Here is a 13,362-nt window from a genome sequence, read left to right as displayed (position 1 = left end):
AAAACAGTCCAGTCACTCTTTCTCTGGTCATTTTCAGTTAAGAGCGTAACCTGGTTTGAATCCCTGAGCCGACTAAGTGAAAAATCTATCGATGTCCCCTTGAGCAAGGCAGTTAACCATAATTGCTCCTGTAAGTTGCTCTGGTTAAGAGTGTCTGCTAAATGACTAAAATGTAAATATAAAATTCAAGACATGATGGAGAGGAGCGTAACAAGGGCTGAAATAGAGACCTACAACCAAATAAGACATACAGTGGGGCAAAAAAGTATTTAGTCAGCCACCAATTGTGCAAGTTCTCCCACTTAAAAAGATGAGAGGCCTGTAATTTTCATCATAGGTACACTTCAATTATGACAGACAAAATGAGAAAACAAATCCAGAAAATCACATTGTAGGATTTTTAATGAATTTATTTGCAAATTATGGTGGAAAATAAGTATTTGGTCACCTACAAACAAGCAACATTTCTGGCTCTCACAGACCTGTAACTTCTTCTTTAAGAGGCTCCTCTGTCCTCCACTTGTTACGTGTATTAATGGCACTTGTTTGAACTTGTTATCAGTATAAAAGACACCTGTCCACAACCTCAAACAGTCACACTCCAAACTCCACTATGGCCAAGACCAAAGAGCTGTCAAAGGACACCAGAAACAAAATTGTAGACCTGCACCAGGCTGGGAAGACTGAATCTGCAATAGGTAAGCAGCTTGGTTTGAAGAAATCAACTGTGGGAGCAATTATTAGGATATGGAAAACATACAAGACCACTGATAATCTCCCTCGATCTGGGGCTCCACGCAAGATCTCACCCCATGGGGTCAAAATGATCACAAGAACGGTGAGCAAAAATCCCAGAACCACACAGGGGGACCTAGTGAATGACCTGCAGAGAGCTGGGACCAAAGTAACAAAGCCTACCATCAGTAACACACTACGCCGCCAGGGACTCAAATCCTGCAGTGCCAGACGTGTCCCCCTGCTTAAGCCAGTACATGTCCAGGCCCGTCTGAAGTTTGCTAGAGAGCATTTGGATGATCCAGAAGAAGATTGGGAGAATGTCATATGGTCAGATGAAACCAAAATATAACTTTTTGGTAAAAACTCAACTCGTCGTGTTTGGAGGACAAAGAATACTGAGTTGCATCCAAAGAACACCATACCTACTGTGAAGCATGGGGGTGGAAATGGGGGTGGAAACATCATGCTTTGGGGCTGTTTTTCTGAAAAGGGACCAGGACGACTGATCCGTGTAAAGGAAAGAATGAATGGGGCCATGTATCATGAGATTTTGAGTGAAAACCTCCTTCCATCAGCAAGGGCATTGAAGATGAAACGTGGCTGGGTCTTTCAGCAGGACAATGATCCCAAACACACCGCCCGGGCAATGAAGGAGTGGCTTCGTAAGAAGCATTTCAACGGTCCTGGAGTGGCCTAGCCAGTCTCCAGATCTCAACCCCATAGAAAATCTTTTGAGAGAGTTGAAAGTCTGTGTTGCCCAGCAACAGCCCCAAAACATCACTGCTCTAGAGGAGATCTACATGGAGGAATGGGCCAAAATACCAGCAACAGTGTGTGAAAACCTTGTGAAGACTTACAGAAAATGTTTGACCTCTGTCATTGCCAACAAAGGGTATATAACAAAGTATTGAGATAAACTTTTGTTATTGACCAAATACTTATTTTCCACCATAATTTGCAAATAAATTCATTAAAAATCCTACAATGTGATTTTCTGGATTTTTTTTCTCATTTTGTCTGTCATAGTTGAAGTGTACCTATGATGAAAATTACAGGCCTCTCATCTTTTTAAGTGGGAGAACTTGCACAATTGGTGGCTGACTAAATACTTTTTTGCCCCACTGTAGTTTCCATGGCAGCAACACTCACATCAACACAAGGAGCCCTGGGACCAGGGAAAACAGAGAGGACATCATTTCTGATGATTCTATCTTTATCTCACTGCAGGTTAAGCACAGCCAGGACTGTTTTAGACGAGAGGGAATTCCATCAATAACCTGAAATGTGTCTACAGTAGTGCTGTCAGAGCTAATCAGTTAACTAAAGTTAACGTTTTGTCATTTTAGTGTTGAAAGGTATTCAAAATACACTGCAAACATCCGAAATCCAGAATCTATCAAACTAAAAATAGCAATGTGAGGTCAAAACAAGTTGACATTGAGGTTAAAGAACGTGTGCTTTATCGATTTAACAGATTTGACTTATCGTTACTTTGGGCAAAATCAAGACGGCAAATATTTCTGTAATGCTTTTTGTATAAAAATCTTTCAATTACAGCTCCATTTGAGCAAATTCTGAATTTGCGATGAATCATGATTAACCTGTTAAGTCAACCCTCTACTTTTTCGAACATTCTGTTAAAAATCGCGCAACATTTCAGCGCCCTGCTACTCAGGCTAGGAATATAGTATATGCATATGATTAGTATGTGTGGATAGAAAACACTCAGATGTTTATAAAACTGGTTAAATCACGGCTGTGACTATAACAGAACATGCGTTTCATCGAAAAGTGCAGGAATATCTGATCACTGAAAATGGAAATAAATATCCATCCGCGACTTCAAGGAATTGTTCAAAGTGAATCGAATTACATGAGACCGAGGTTTCAGTGCCTACAGCTTCCACACGTTGTCTAGAGTCTTGTCATTTGATTCACAATTGATTCTTGGTCTGACCGAATCAAGGGAATCGATTCCCTCCGGTCTCCGACCGGATGTTTTGGTCGAGCTCTCTGCAAGACATTTTTCCGAAACAGACACCTATAGAATTGACATCGCCTCCTGATGAATTTTATCGCTTATTAACGTGTACTAATACCTAAAGTTGCATTACAAAAGTATTTCGAAGTGTTTTGTGAAAGTTTATCGTCGACTTTTTGAATTTTAAAAAATGACGTTACGTTATGAAACGCTATTTTTTTCCGTTTATCACACAGTCTTCATAGATCGATATCTAGGCTATATATGGACCGATTTAATCGAAACAAAGACCTAATAGTGATTATGGAACATCTAGGAGTGCCAACAAAGAAGATGGTCAAAGGTAATGAATGTTTTATATTTTATTTGTGCGGTTTGTGTAGCGACGACTATGCTAATTATTTTGTTTACGTCCCCTGCGGGTCTTTTGGGGTGTTACATGCTATCAGATAATAGCTTCTCATGCTTTCGCCGAAAAGCATTTTAAAAATCTGACTTGTTGCCTGGATTCACAACGAGTGTAGCTTTAAAACTCAAACGTTCATTAAAATACACATGCAGGGTATTGAATTAACTAATACTATTACCATTTAGCGTAGCGCATTTGCATTTCCAGAGCTCTAGATGGGACGCCTGCGTGCCAGGTAGGACCAAGAGGTTAATCACAGCAAATCTGGCAATGAACTTGATCAAATGTTTTAATTGTTTGACAGCACTAGCCAATAAACTAAACAGTGTAGGCAACTTTTTGTATGAGGTTGAGTGGCATTTGAACCATTTAAGGCTTTCAGTACAGTTCAGTGTACATTGTATGCTTCTCCCAGGTCTTGTGTCACTGGGCACTAAACCAGTCCCTTGTGTCTGAGCCGTGAAGAGAAACACTTTCTAACAGAAGACTATGTCATAAAAGGTACCGTCCCTCCCGGGTAAACTTCACCTTGTAAAGTTTTAAAAACAACACAGCTGTTAGGACATATATCCGTCAGTCTAGCTCCACCCCTGCCCTGACCTGACCTGTGTACAACTGACCCTAACAGAGGGCTCAATGGGTGGTATGCCCTATGTATGCCCAACAACCAGATACAACGCTGACGCAGACGAGCACAAAGAACGCTCGCACACGCACACTGCATCTGCATATAAGATGTTATTGTTGAACTAACTATCAATCATCGTTTGCACGGACAAATGATGATGCACTATGCACGGACTCTTCAACCCATGCCTCACTACATCATCCACACAGACACACAAACACACAGACACACACGCACCCCTTGTCCCCCTGTTCACAGCTCAACGGTGTTATATTTTGACTTTGTGGGACGTGTGGAATGTATAGCATTCACATCATTTCCCACGCATTCCACCCCCACCAACCAGACACTTGCCCAAGCTTGCCCGACCCAGAACTGTCGATGCTCCGCTGCCGGGATTGGGGAATTTGTAGGGAAAACACTCCTTGTGTCCGGGAAGATTAACCGATATCCCCACTTAGTCCTTTTCAAAAACACCCCCGTGTGTGTAGATGAGGAGGTAGGTATGGTGTAATTTACAGGTGAGAAGGTTTCTCCTGACACACAGCAGAATGATAAACTCTCTGGCTGCTGAAAGTATTCCATCTCAAAACCACAGAAGCAACAACTGACTATGTTAAAAATACAGTCAGAAGTTTACATACACCTTAGCCAAATACATTTAAACTCAGTAAAAATTCCCTGTCTTAAGTCAGTTAGGATCACCACTTTATTTTAAGAATGTGAAATGTCAGAATAATAGTAGAAAATTATTTATTTCAGCTTTTATTTCTTTCATCACATTCCCAGTGGATCAGAAGTTTACACACACTCAATTCGTATTTGGTAGCATTGCCTTTAAATTGTCTTAACTTGGGTCAAATGTTTCAGGTAGCCTTCCACAAGGTTCCCACAATAAGTTGGGTGAATTTTGGCCCATTCCTCCTGACTGAGCTGGTGTAACTTAGTCAGGTTTGGAGGTCTCCTTGCTCACACACGCTTTTTCAGTTCTGCCCACAAATGTTCTATGGGATTGAGGTCAGGGCTTTGTGATGGTCACTCCAATACCTTGACTATGTTGTCCTTCAGCTATTTTGCCACAACTTTGGAAGTATGCTTGGGGTCATTGTCCATTTGGAAGACCGATTTGCGAACAAGCTTTAACTTCCAGACTGATGTCTTGAGATGTTGCTTCAATATATCCACATAATTTTCTCACTTCATGATACCATCTATTTTGTGAAGTGCACCAGTTCCTCTTGCAGCAAAGCACCCCCAAAACATGATGCTGCCACCCCCGTGCTTCACGGTTGGAATGGTGTTCTTCGGCTTGCAAGCTTCACCCGCTTTCCTCCAAACATAAAGATTGTCATTTTGGCCAGACAGTTATATTTTTGTTTCATCAGACCAGAGGACATTTCTCCAAAAAGTAGGATCTTTGTCCCCATGTGCAGTTGCAAACCGTAGTCTGGCTTTTCATGGCGGTATTCGAGCAGTGGCTTCTTCCTTGCTGAGCGGCCTTTCAGGTTATGTCGATATAGGACTCGTTTTACTGTGGATATAGATAATTTTGTACCCGTTTCCTCCAACATCTTCACAAGGTCTTTTGCTGTTGTTCTGGGATTGATGTGCACTTTTCACACCAAAGTACATTCATTTCTAGGAGACAGAACGCGTCTCCTTCCTGAGTGGTATGACGGCTGCGTGGTCCCAAGGTGTTTATACTTGCGTATTATTGTTTGTACAGATGATCGTGGTACCTTCAGGCGTTTGGAAATTTCTCCCAAGGATGAACCAGACTTGTGAAGTCTTCAATTTTGTTTCTGAGGTCTTGGCTGATTTTATTTTGATTTTCCCATGATGTCAAGCAAAAAGGCACTGATTTTGAAGGTAGGCCTTGAAATACATCCACAGGTACACCTCCAATTGACTCAAATGATGTCAATTAGCCTATCAGAAGCTTCTAAAGCGATTACATCATTTTCTGGAATTTTCCAAGCTGTTTAAAGGCACAGTCAACTTAGTGTGTGTAAACTTCTGACCAACTACAGTGATACAGTGAATTATAAGTGAAATACTCTGTCTGTAAACAATTGTTGGAAAATTACTTGTGTCATGCAAAGTAGATGTCCTAACCAACTTGCCAAAACTATAATTTGTTAACAAGAAATTGTCAAGTGGTTGAAAAACAATTTTAATGACTCCAACCTAAGCGTATGTAAACTTCTGACTTCAACTGTATATATTTCCCATGCAGTCAAAATAAAGGTTGTAAGGCAAGCAGTTATGAATAAGAATCAAATCATCATGTCTAACCACAATATGAAATCAGAGGTGCAGACTACGCAAAGTAAAGTTCAATGCACACAAAAGGTCCATGGAGTGAAACTATGCAATTGTCACGCTATACTATTGAATATGCTGAATCCCCTTATGTAAAGGCAAGAAAGCACACACACACACACACACACACACACACACACACACACACACACACACACACACACACACACACACACACACACACACACACACACACACAGAGTGAACAGCTGCGTTGAGATCTCTGCAGCAGCAGCTGCGTCACACTTTCGTAAACAGGTGTGTAACCCACCTAAGACACAGACTCACTAAACCACCTAAGCCAATCTATCCAACTATCCTGAAGTGCCCAACCACAGAGTGAATGACAGCTCCATGTCACAGGTTGTCTATCTACAGTAAAACTGCACCTGTGTGTCACTGACCTTTGTCTACCTGGTTCTATGTCACCTGGTTGAGAGTCCTACCTCTGAGCTTGAGACCACGCTCCGCCATCTCTCCCACTATGCCTTCCGCCATCTCTCCCAAATACGAGATACAAAAACATTAAAAAGAAGAAAAACACTCCAGGAATGGAGCTCACATTCCTCTCTCTCTCTCCTGACTGTAGTTTCTTGAACAGAGGAGAGGGAGAATAACAGAAGAATGCAGGGGAGGGGGGCCAGGGGCAGAGGGTGAGAGGAGGGGTGAGAGGGAAGGAAAGGGGGGATACTACCAATGAGAGAGAGAGGAGCAGAGAGCAAGGCAGGGCCAGGGTGTGGTGGGCAGTGCACTGTGGGATACACCGTGCTCCGCTGAAGGAACACACAGCGTTCTCTGTCTAAACCCTGTCCCAGCATGCAACAGGGGGGCAGAGGCCTCCCACGTTACGGAGGGAGACAGTGATAAGAGAGAGAGAGAGAGAGACAGAGATAAGAGAGAGAGAGAGAGAGAGAGAAAGAGAGAGAGAGAGAAAGAGAGAGAGAGAGAGAGAGAGAGAGAGAGAGAGAGAGAGAGAGAGAGAGAGAGAGAGAGAGAGAGAGAGAGAGAGAGAGAGAAACCTGTAAACCTAACACTCACAGCTTAGACACAACATTGGAAAGAAGAGGGCCAGATAAGGTAGGGATGGAGCCGAGGACTTGGTTGGGTTACCGGTTATCTGTCTAACACAACATAAGACAGCACAGCAGCCAGCAGGGCTGCTACATCTCCAACATCAAACCATGGAAGAATGTCAAATATCAGAAACACAGCCACAGTCCTATCAGACACAGTGAAAGACTGCAGAAGACAGGCCGAGAAAACTAGTGCAGAAACATGGCCAAAGGGGGGGGACATACACAAAACCCACTTTTCTGTTGTTCTCTATAGTCTAGATCCAGAGATAACCCCTACACAACGCAGTGAGAACATCCCCAGAACCAAACAGAGAAATAATGATATCTGCCATGGTTGGCTGGGAGCACTTGACCATGTAGTTCAACCGTACAGAGGTGCTGCTATTGCCCTGGAGGAATGTGAAGTATATCAAAACACACACACACACACGCAGCACACACACATGGCCAGACACACACAAACCCACACATCACCACGCACACACATGGCCAGACACACACAAAGCCACACATCACCATGCACAAAAAAACGCAGTGCTATTTGTTTTTACGTGATGCTGGAATAAAGTTACACACAAAATTACACACATTTACTTTAAAGATACTTAAACTTGCTCATCAAATTCAACCCTAAAAGTGAACATGAATATTCTGTGGGGGAAAAACGTTTACTCGCTGTAGAGGAAGCCAGCAACGACTAATCTGTACTGTACTGTCGATTAGACAGAGACAGAGTGAAAGCAATTCTAGCCTCTTTACTATTTTCTTTAGTTGAAACAAGAAACGAAGAGAGCTCTGCTATTTATCCTGTCCTACTCACCCAGAACAAGAGACACTCTCTCCTGCTTCCTCCTCTGTCTGGAAGCACTGCGCCTTCTCCAAGGCAGCCACTTACTCAAATTCATGATGGAGAGAACATATAAGAGAGAAAGAAACGAAAACAACAAACACGGAAGAGGAAGACAAGTAGTGGCACTGGCAGTCTGAGGAAGTGGACGTTTGAGGGCTGCTTGCTGAGCATGCTGGGTATGTTTACTTGGATTGCTGGTAAGGTGTACTCTTATGTCACACACACTACAGCAGGGGTGTGAGAAGAGGGTGATGGGGAGAGGGAGGTGAGGAAGGCACAAGGCCAGCTTGTCAAACAAGAGAAGTGTGACTTCCTGTCAAAGTGACTTCCTGTCAAAGTGACAGGTGTGTGTGTGTGTGTGTGTGTGTGTGTGTGTGTGTGTGTGTGTGTGTGTGTGTGTGTGTGTGTGTGTGTGTGTGTGTGTGTGTGTGTGTGTGTGTGTGTGTGTGTGTGTGTGTGTGTGTGTGTGTGTGTGTGTGTGTGTGTGTGTGTGTGTGTGTGTGTGTGTTACATCAGAATTACAAAAAGGGAGAATCCTCCACTGGCCTAAACACAACCACACAGCAGCCCCCCACCCCCCAGCAGGTGGTCAGCTCACATCCTGTTACACGTGAGAGTGAGACAGCAGATCAACATGACCAAAGGATGACTCGTAACACACACCGAGAGAGAGAAACCCTCTGATACCCCTCTCGCTCTTAAACCATGTATACTACTACCTTTATACAGTACTGGAAACAGAGAGATGACATATGACCAAACATTGTTCCCTTGACTCATCCCCCCCCATCGCTGCCAGAGAGAGGAGAGGAAAGAAAGTCCATTTGGCCACTAATGACTAAACCTCTCTACAATGAGGAACAACTGGACCTACATCCATCCCCTCCCACGAGAAATGAGAGGGAGAGAGAGAACAGAGAAAACAGAGAGAGGGGAGGAGGGGTTTGTTTGGTGTGTTTTGTTTTCACTCTTCCTTTCTCCCACGAGGAGGAAATGGAAAAGGATTACAAGCCTGGTCAGTCCTGTGACTAACTTCCCTCTGAGTCAGATTGCATTAGCACCACTTCCTTCCATAAAGGATCAGACCAGCTGGGGTTAGGACAGGGCTGGGCTAGACAGAACCCTAATATACAGTCTAGGACAGAACTGAGTTGGGTTTGGGTTGGGTGGGGCTGGATTTGGTATGGACTGAAATAATCTGAGAACCAGAGGGACTTTCCACTGAGCTACACTCCCCTCCATTTGTATTTGGACAGTGAAGCTAACATTTTAAATGTGGCTCTATACTTCATCACTTTGGATTTGAGATCAAATGTTTCATATGAGGCTACAGTATAGAATGTCACCTTTATTTGAGGGTATTTTCCTTACATATCTGTTATGCCGTATATAAATGAAAGCACAATGTGTATCTTGTCCCCCCATTTGAAGTTGTCATAAGTATTTGGACAAATTCCCTTAGAGTGGTCCCATATTTGGTCCCATATTCCTTGCACTCAATGACTACAATCTCTTGACTACAATCTTGTTGGGTGCATTTGCAGTTTGTTTTGGGCTATGTTTTGCCTAATAGGGCACTGCATGGTTTAGATGTACTGGGCCGTACGCACTACCTTCTGTAGTGTCTTTTGGTCGAAGGCTGAGCAGTTGCCATACCAAGCAGTGGTGCAACCAGTCAGGATTATCTCGATGGTGCAGCTGTAGAACTTTTTGAGGATCTGAGGACCCATGCCAAATCATTTCAGTCTCCTGAGGGGGAATAGGCTATTTTTGTGCTGTAAACAATTGTGTGTGTGTGTGTGTGTGTGTGTGTGTGGACATTAGGACTACTTTCTACATGACACAATACATTTTTCCAACAATTGTTTACAGACAGATTGTTTCACTTATAATTCTTCACTGTATCACAATTCCAGTGGGTCAGAAGTTTACATACACCAAGTTGACTGTGCCTTTAAACAGCTTGGAAAATTCCAGAAAATGATGTCATGGCTTTAGAAGCTTCTGGTAGGCTAATTGACATCATTTGAGTCAATTGGAGGTGTACCTGTGGATGTATTTCAAGGCCTACCCTCAAACGCAGTGCCTCTTTACTTGACATCATGGGAAAATCAAAAGAAATCAGCCAAGACCTCAGAAAAATAATTCTAAACCTCCACAAGTCTGGTTCATCCTTGGGAGCAATTTCCAAATGCCTGAAGGTACCACGTTCATCTGTACAAACAATAGTACGCAAGTATAACACCATGGGACCATGCAGCCGTCATACCGCTCAGGAAGGAGACGAGTTCTGTCTCCTAGAGATTAACGTACTGTGGTGCGAAAAGTGCAAATCAATCCCAGAACAACAGCAAAGGACCTTGTGAAGATGCTGGAGGAAACAGGTACAAAAGTATCTATATCCACAGTAAAACGAGCCCTATAGAAGCCACTGCTCGAAAACCGCCATTAAAAAGCCAGCCTACAGTTTGCAACTGGACATGGAGACAAACATCATAGTTTTTGGAGAAATGTCCTCTGGTCCAATTTGTAAGTCGCTCTGGATAAGAGCGTCTGCTAAATGACTTAAATGTAAATGTAATGAAACAAAAATAGAACTGTTTGGCCATAATGACCATCGTTATGTTTGGAGGAAAAAGGGGGAGGCTTGCAAGCCGAAGAACACCATCCCAACCGTGAAGCACTGGGGTGGCAATATCATGTTGTGGGGGTGCTTTGCTGCAGGAGGGGCAGGTGCACTTCACAAAATAGATGGAATCATGAGGATGGAAAATGATGTGGATATATTAAAACAACATCTCTATACATCAGTCAGGAAGTTAAAGCTTGGTTGCAAATGGGTCTACCAAATGGACAATGCAAGCATATGCAAGCAATCCAAGCATACGTTCAAAGTTGTGGAAAAATGGCTTCGGGACAACAACGTCAAGGTTTTGGAGTGGCCATCACAAAGACCTGACCTCAAAAGGCATGTGTGAGCAAGGAGGCCTACAAACCTGACTCAGTTACACCACCCAACTTATTGTGGGAAGCTTATGGAAGGCTACCTGAAACATTTGACCCAAGTTAAGACAATTTAAAGGCAATGCTACCAAATACGAATTGGGTGTATGTAAATGTCTGACCCACTGGAAATGTGATGAAAGAAATAAAAGCTGAAATAAATCACTGTCTCTACTATTATTCTGATATTTCACATTCTTAAAATAAAGTGGTGATCCTAACTGACCTAAGACAGAGAATTTTTACTAGGATTAAATGTCAGGAATTGTGAGAAACTGAGTTTAAATGTATTTGGCTATGGTGTATGTAAACTTCCGACTTCAAGTGTAAGTTTCCCTGCATTAAAGTACCCGGCCACTAGGAGCGCCGCCTCTGGATGAGCGTTTTCCTGTTTGCTTATTGCCTTATACAGCTCATTGAGTGCGGTCTTAGTGACAGAATCGGTTTGTGGTGGTAAATAGACAGCTACGAAGAATATAGATTAAAACTCTCTTGGTAAAAATCGTGGTCTACAGCTTATCATGAGATATTCTACCTCAGGCGAGCAAAACCTTGAGACTTCCTTAATATTAGATTTCGGGCACCAGCTGTTGTTTACAAATATACACAGACCGCCACCCCTTGTCTTAATGGAGGCAGTTGTTCTATCTTGCAGATGGACCAAAAACCCTGCCAGCTGTGTTATCCATGTCATCTTTCAGCCACCACTCGGTGAAACATAAGATATTACAGTTACAGCAGACACGCTTCTTACAGCAGATACGTGGCAGGTAGCCTAGTGGTTAAGAGCGTTGGGCCAGTAACCAAACGGTTGTTGGTTCGAATCCCTGAGCTGCTCCTGTAAGTCTGTGACCAACAGAAACATTTCTGTCTTCCCAGTCATGCGAAATCCATAGATTAAGGCCTAATGAATGTATTTGAATTGATTGATTTCCCTATATGAACTGTAACTCAGTAAAATCTTTGAAATTGTTGTGTGTTGCCTTTTATATCTTTGTTCAGTGTAATTGTGTGAACATTCGGTAATGCTGTATACCCCAGTATGGTACAGAAACAATATGACAGTATAGTACAGTACATCTGGATACCACCCAACTCTAACACTAACACACACACACACACACACACACACACACACACACACACACACACACACACACACACACACACACACACACACACACACACACACACACACACACACACACACACACACACACACACACACACACACACACACACACACACAAGCTGAGAAGGAACAGAGGAGTCAATGGTGGGGCCCACGTCTCAGAGAACTCAGGCCACAGAGACAAACACTCCATAGAAATCTCCCAGAATGCCACAGGCCCACGCCCTCGTGCTGTATGTGCTGTACTAGGGAGGAGGCCTCTGTCTCTGAGCAAAAGCCCTACTTCCACTTTTTTAATCCTTCATTCCTTCCTTCACTCACTCTCACCATCCCAAAATCTCTCTCCTTCATTCACACTTTCCATCTGAAAGCCTCACTCACTCCTTCACCAACACACTCTTTCATTCTTTCACTCATAGCTCTATTTCGTTTTGTGTTGCACTTGCCTGCAAAGAGAAAGACACCCTAACATTAAAGATGTAAAAAAGGATTTAGGCACTCCAACACTCCCTTCTCCAACCCCTCTCCTACCCACAATGGCCTCTGATAAATGGCCACCGCAGAAACGGTTGCCAGGAAACCGCATGCACCCCCCCCCCCTGCTTTCATCTTAGACAACCAGTAAAGGTGTCTCTAGTATTTGTTGTTATGCCAGTAGCCTTCTGTCTAGCTTCTCTCCACTATGTCTGTCTATTGTCAGAAATTCAAAAGACGTCCACACAGCGGCAGAAGCCACAAATCACCACTGTGCCCTGAAATATTGTCCGGTGACATAATAAGAAGTGACAGTTACATTGAAAAACACACCCATATTGGCATACACACAAGCAAATAAACACTACACACAGCGTCACACACAGGAGGAACAATCACACACAGAAATGATCTAAGTAACACACACGGTGCTGGATGTCAGAGAATTCTTCTGAGGTGTCATGGTAACAGCTGGTCTAGCTGTGCTGCTCGTCCGTCATTACTATCCTGCCACAGCCTCCATCACGCACGCACGCACGCACGTTACTTCCTGCAAGGCTGCATATCCCCCCAGACAGGTAGTAAGTTAATAATCCCCCTACACATCTTATAGCACAGAATTCCACATGGACACTTCTTTATATTGGATCCCATGTTGTATAACTCCCCATGGAGTTGAAATTGAGAGAAAAGGAGAATATTACGCACATTCATGTGTGTGACCACCTGGGGGAAAAGGCCATACCAGG

General features: G+C 43.3%; 1 protein-coding gene across 2 annotated transcripts in view; it reads right to left on the bottom strand.

The window, feature by feature from the left end:
• Positions 1 to 13,362, bottom strand: part of utrn (utrophin) — a 151,195-nt gene that overhangs the window by 115,637 nt on the left and 22,196 nt on the right. The window contains exon 1 of one of the 2 annotated variants that reach the window (XM_052523865.1): positions 6,525 to 6,688. The exons of the other annotated variant lie outside the window; for it this stretch is intronic. Coding sequence (XP_052379825.1) covers positions 6,525 to 6,576 — 52 coding nt within the window. The 5' untranslated portion in view covers positions 6,577 to 6,688. Of the gene's footprint in view, positions 1 to 6,524; positions 6,689 to 13,362 lie in introns of those variants that run through there. 2 annotated transcript variants of the gene reach the window in all.

Source organism: Oncorhynchus keta, chromosome 8 (assembly GCF_023373465.1).
Source record: "Oncorhynchus keta strain PuntledgeMale-10-30-2019 chromosome 8, Oket_V2, whole genome shotgun sequence".
Classification (NCBI taxonomy): Eukaryota; Metazoa; Chordata; class Actinopteri; order Salmoniformes; family Salmonidae; genus Oncorhynchus; species Oncorhynchus keta.
This window is presented reverse-complemented; position numbering and strand designations above follow the sequence as displayed.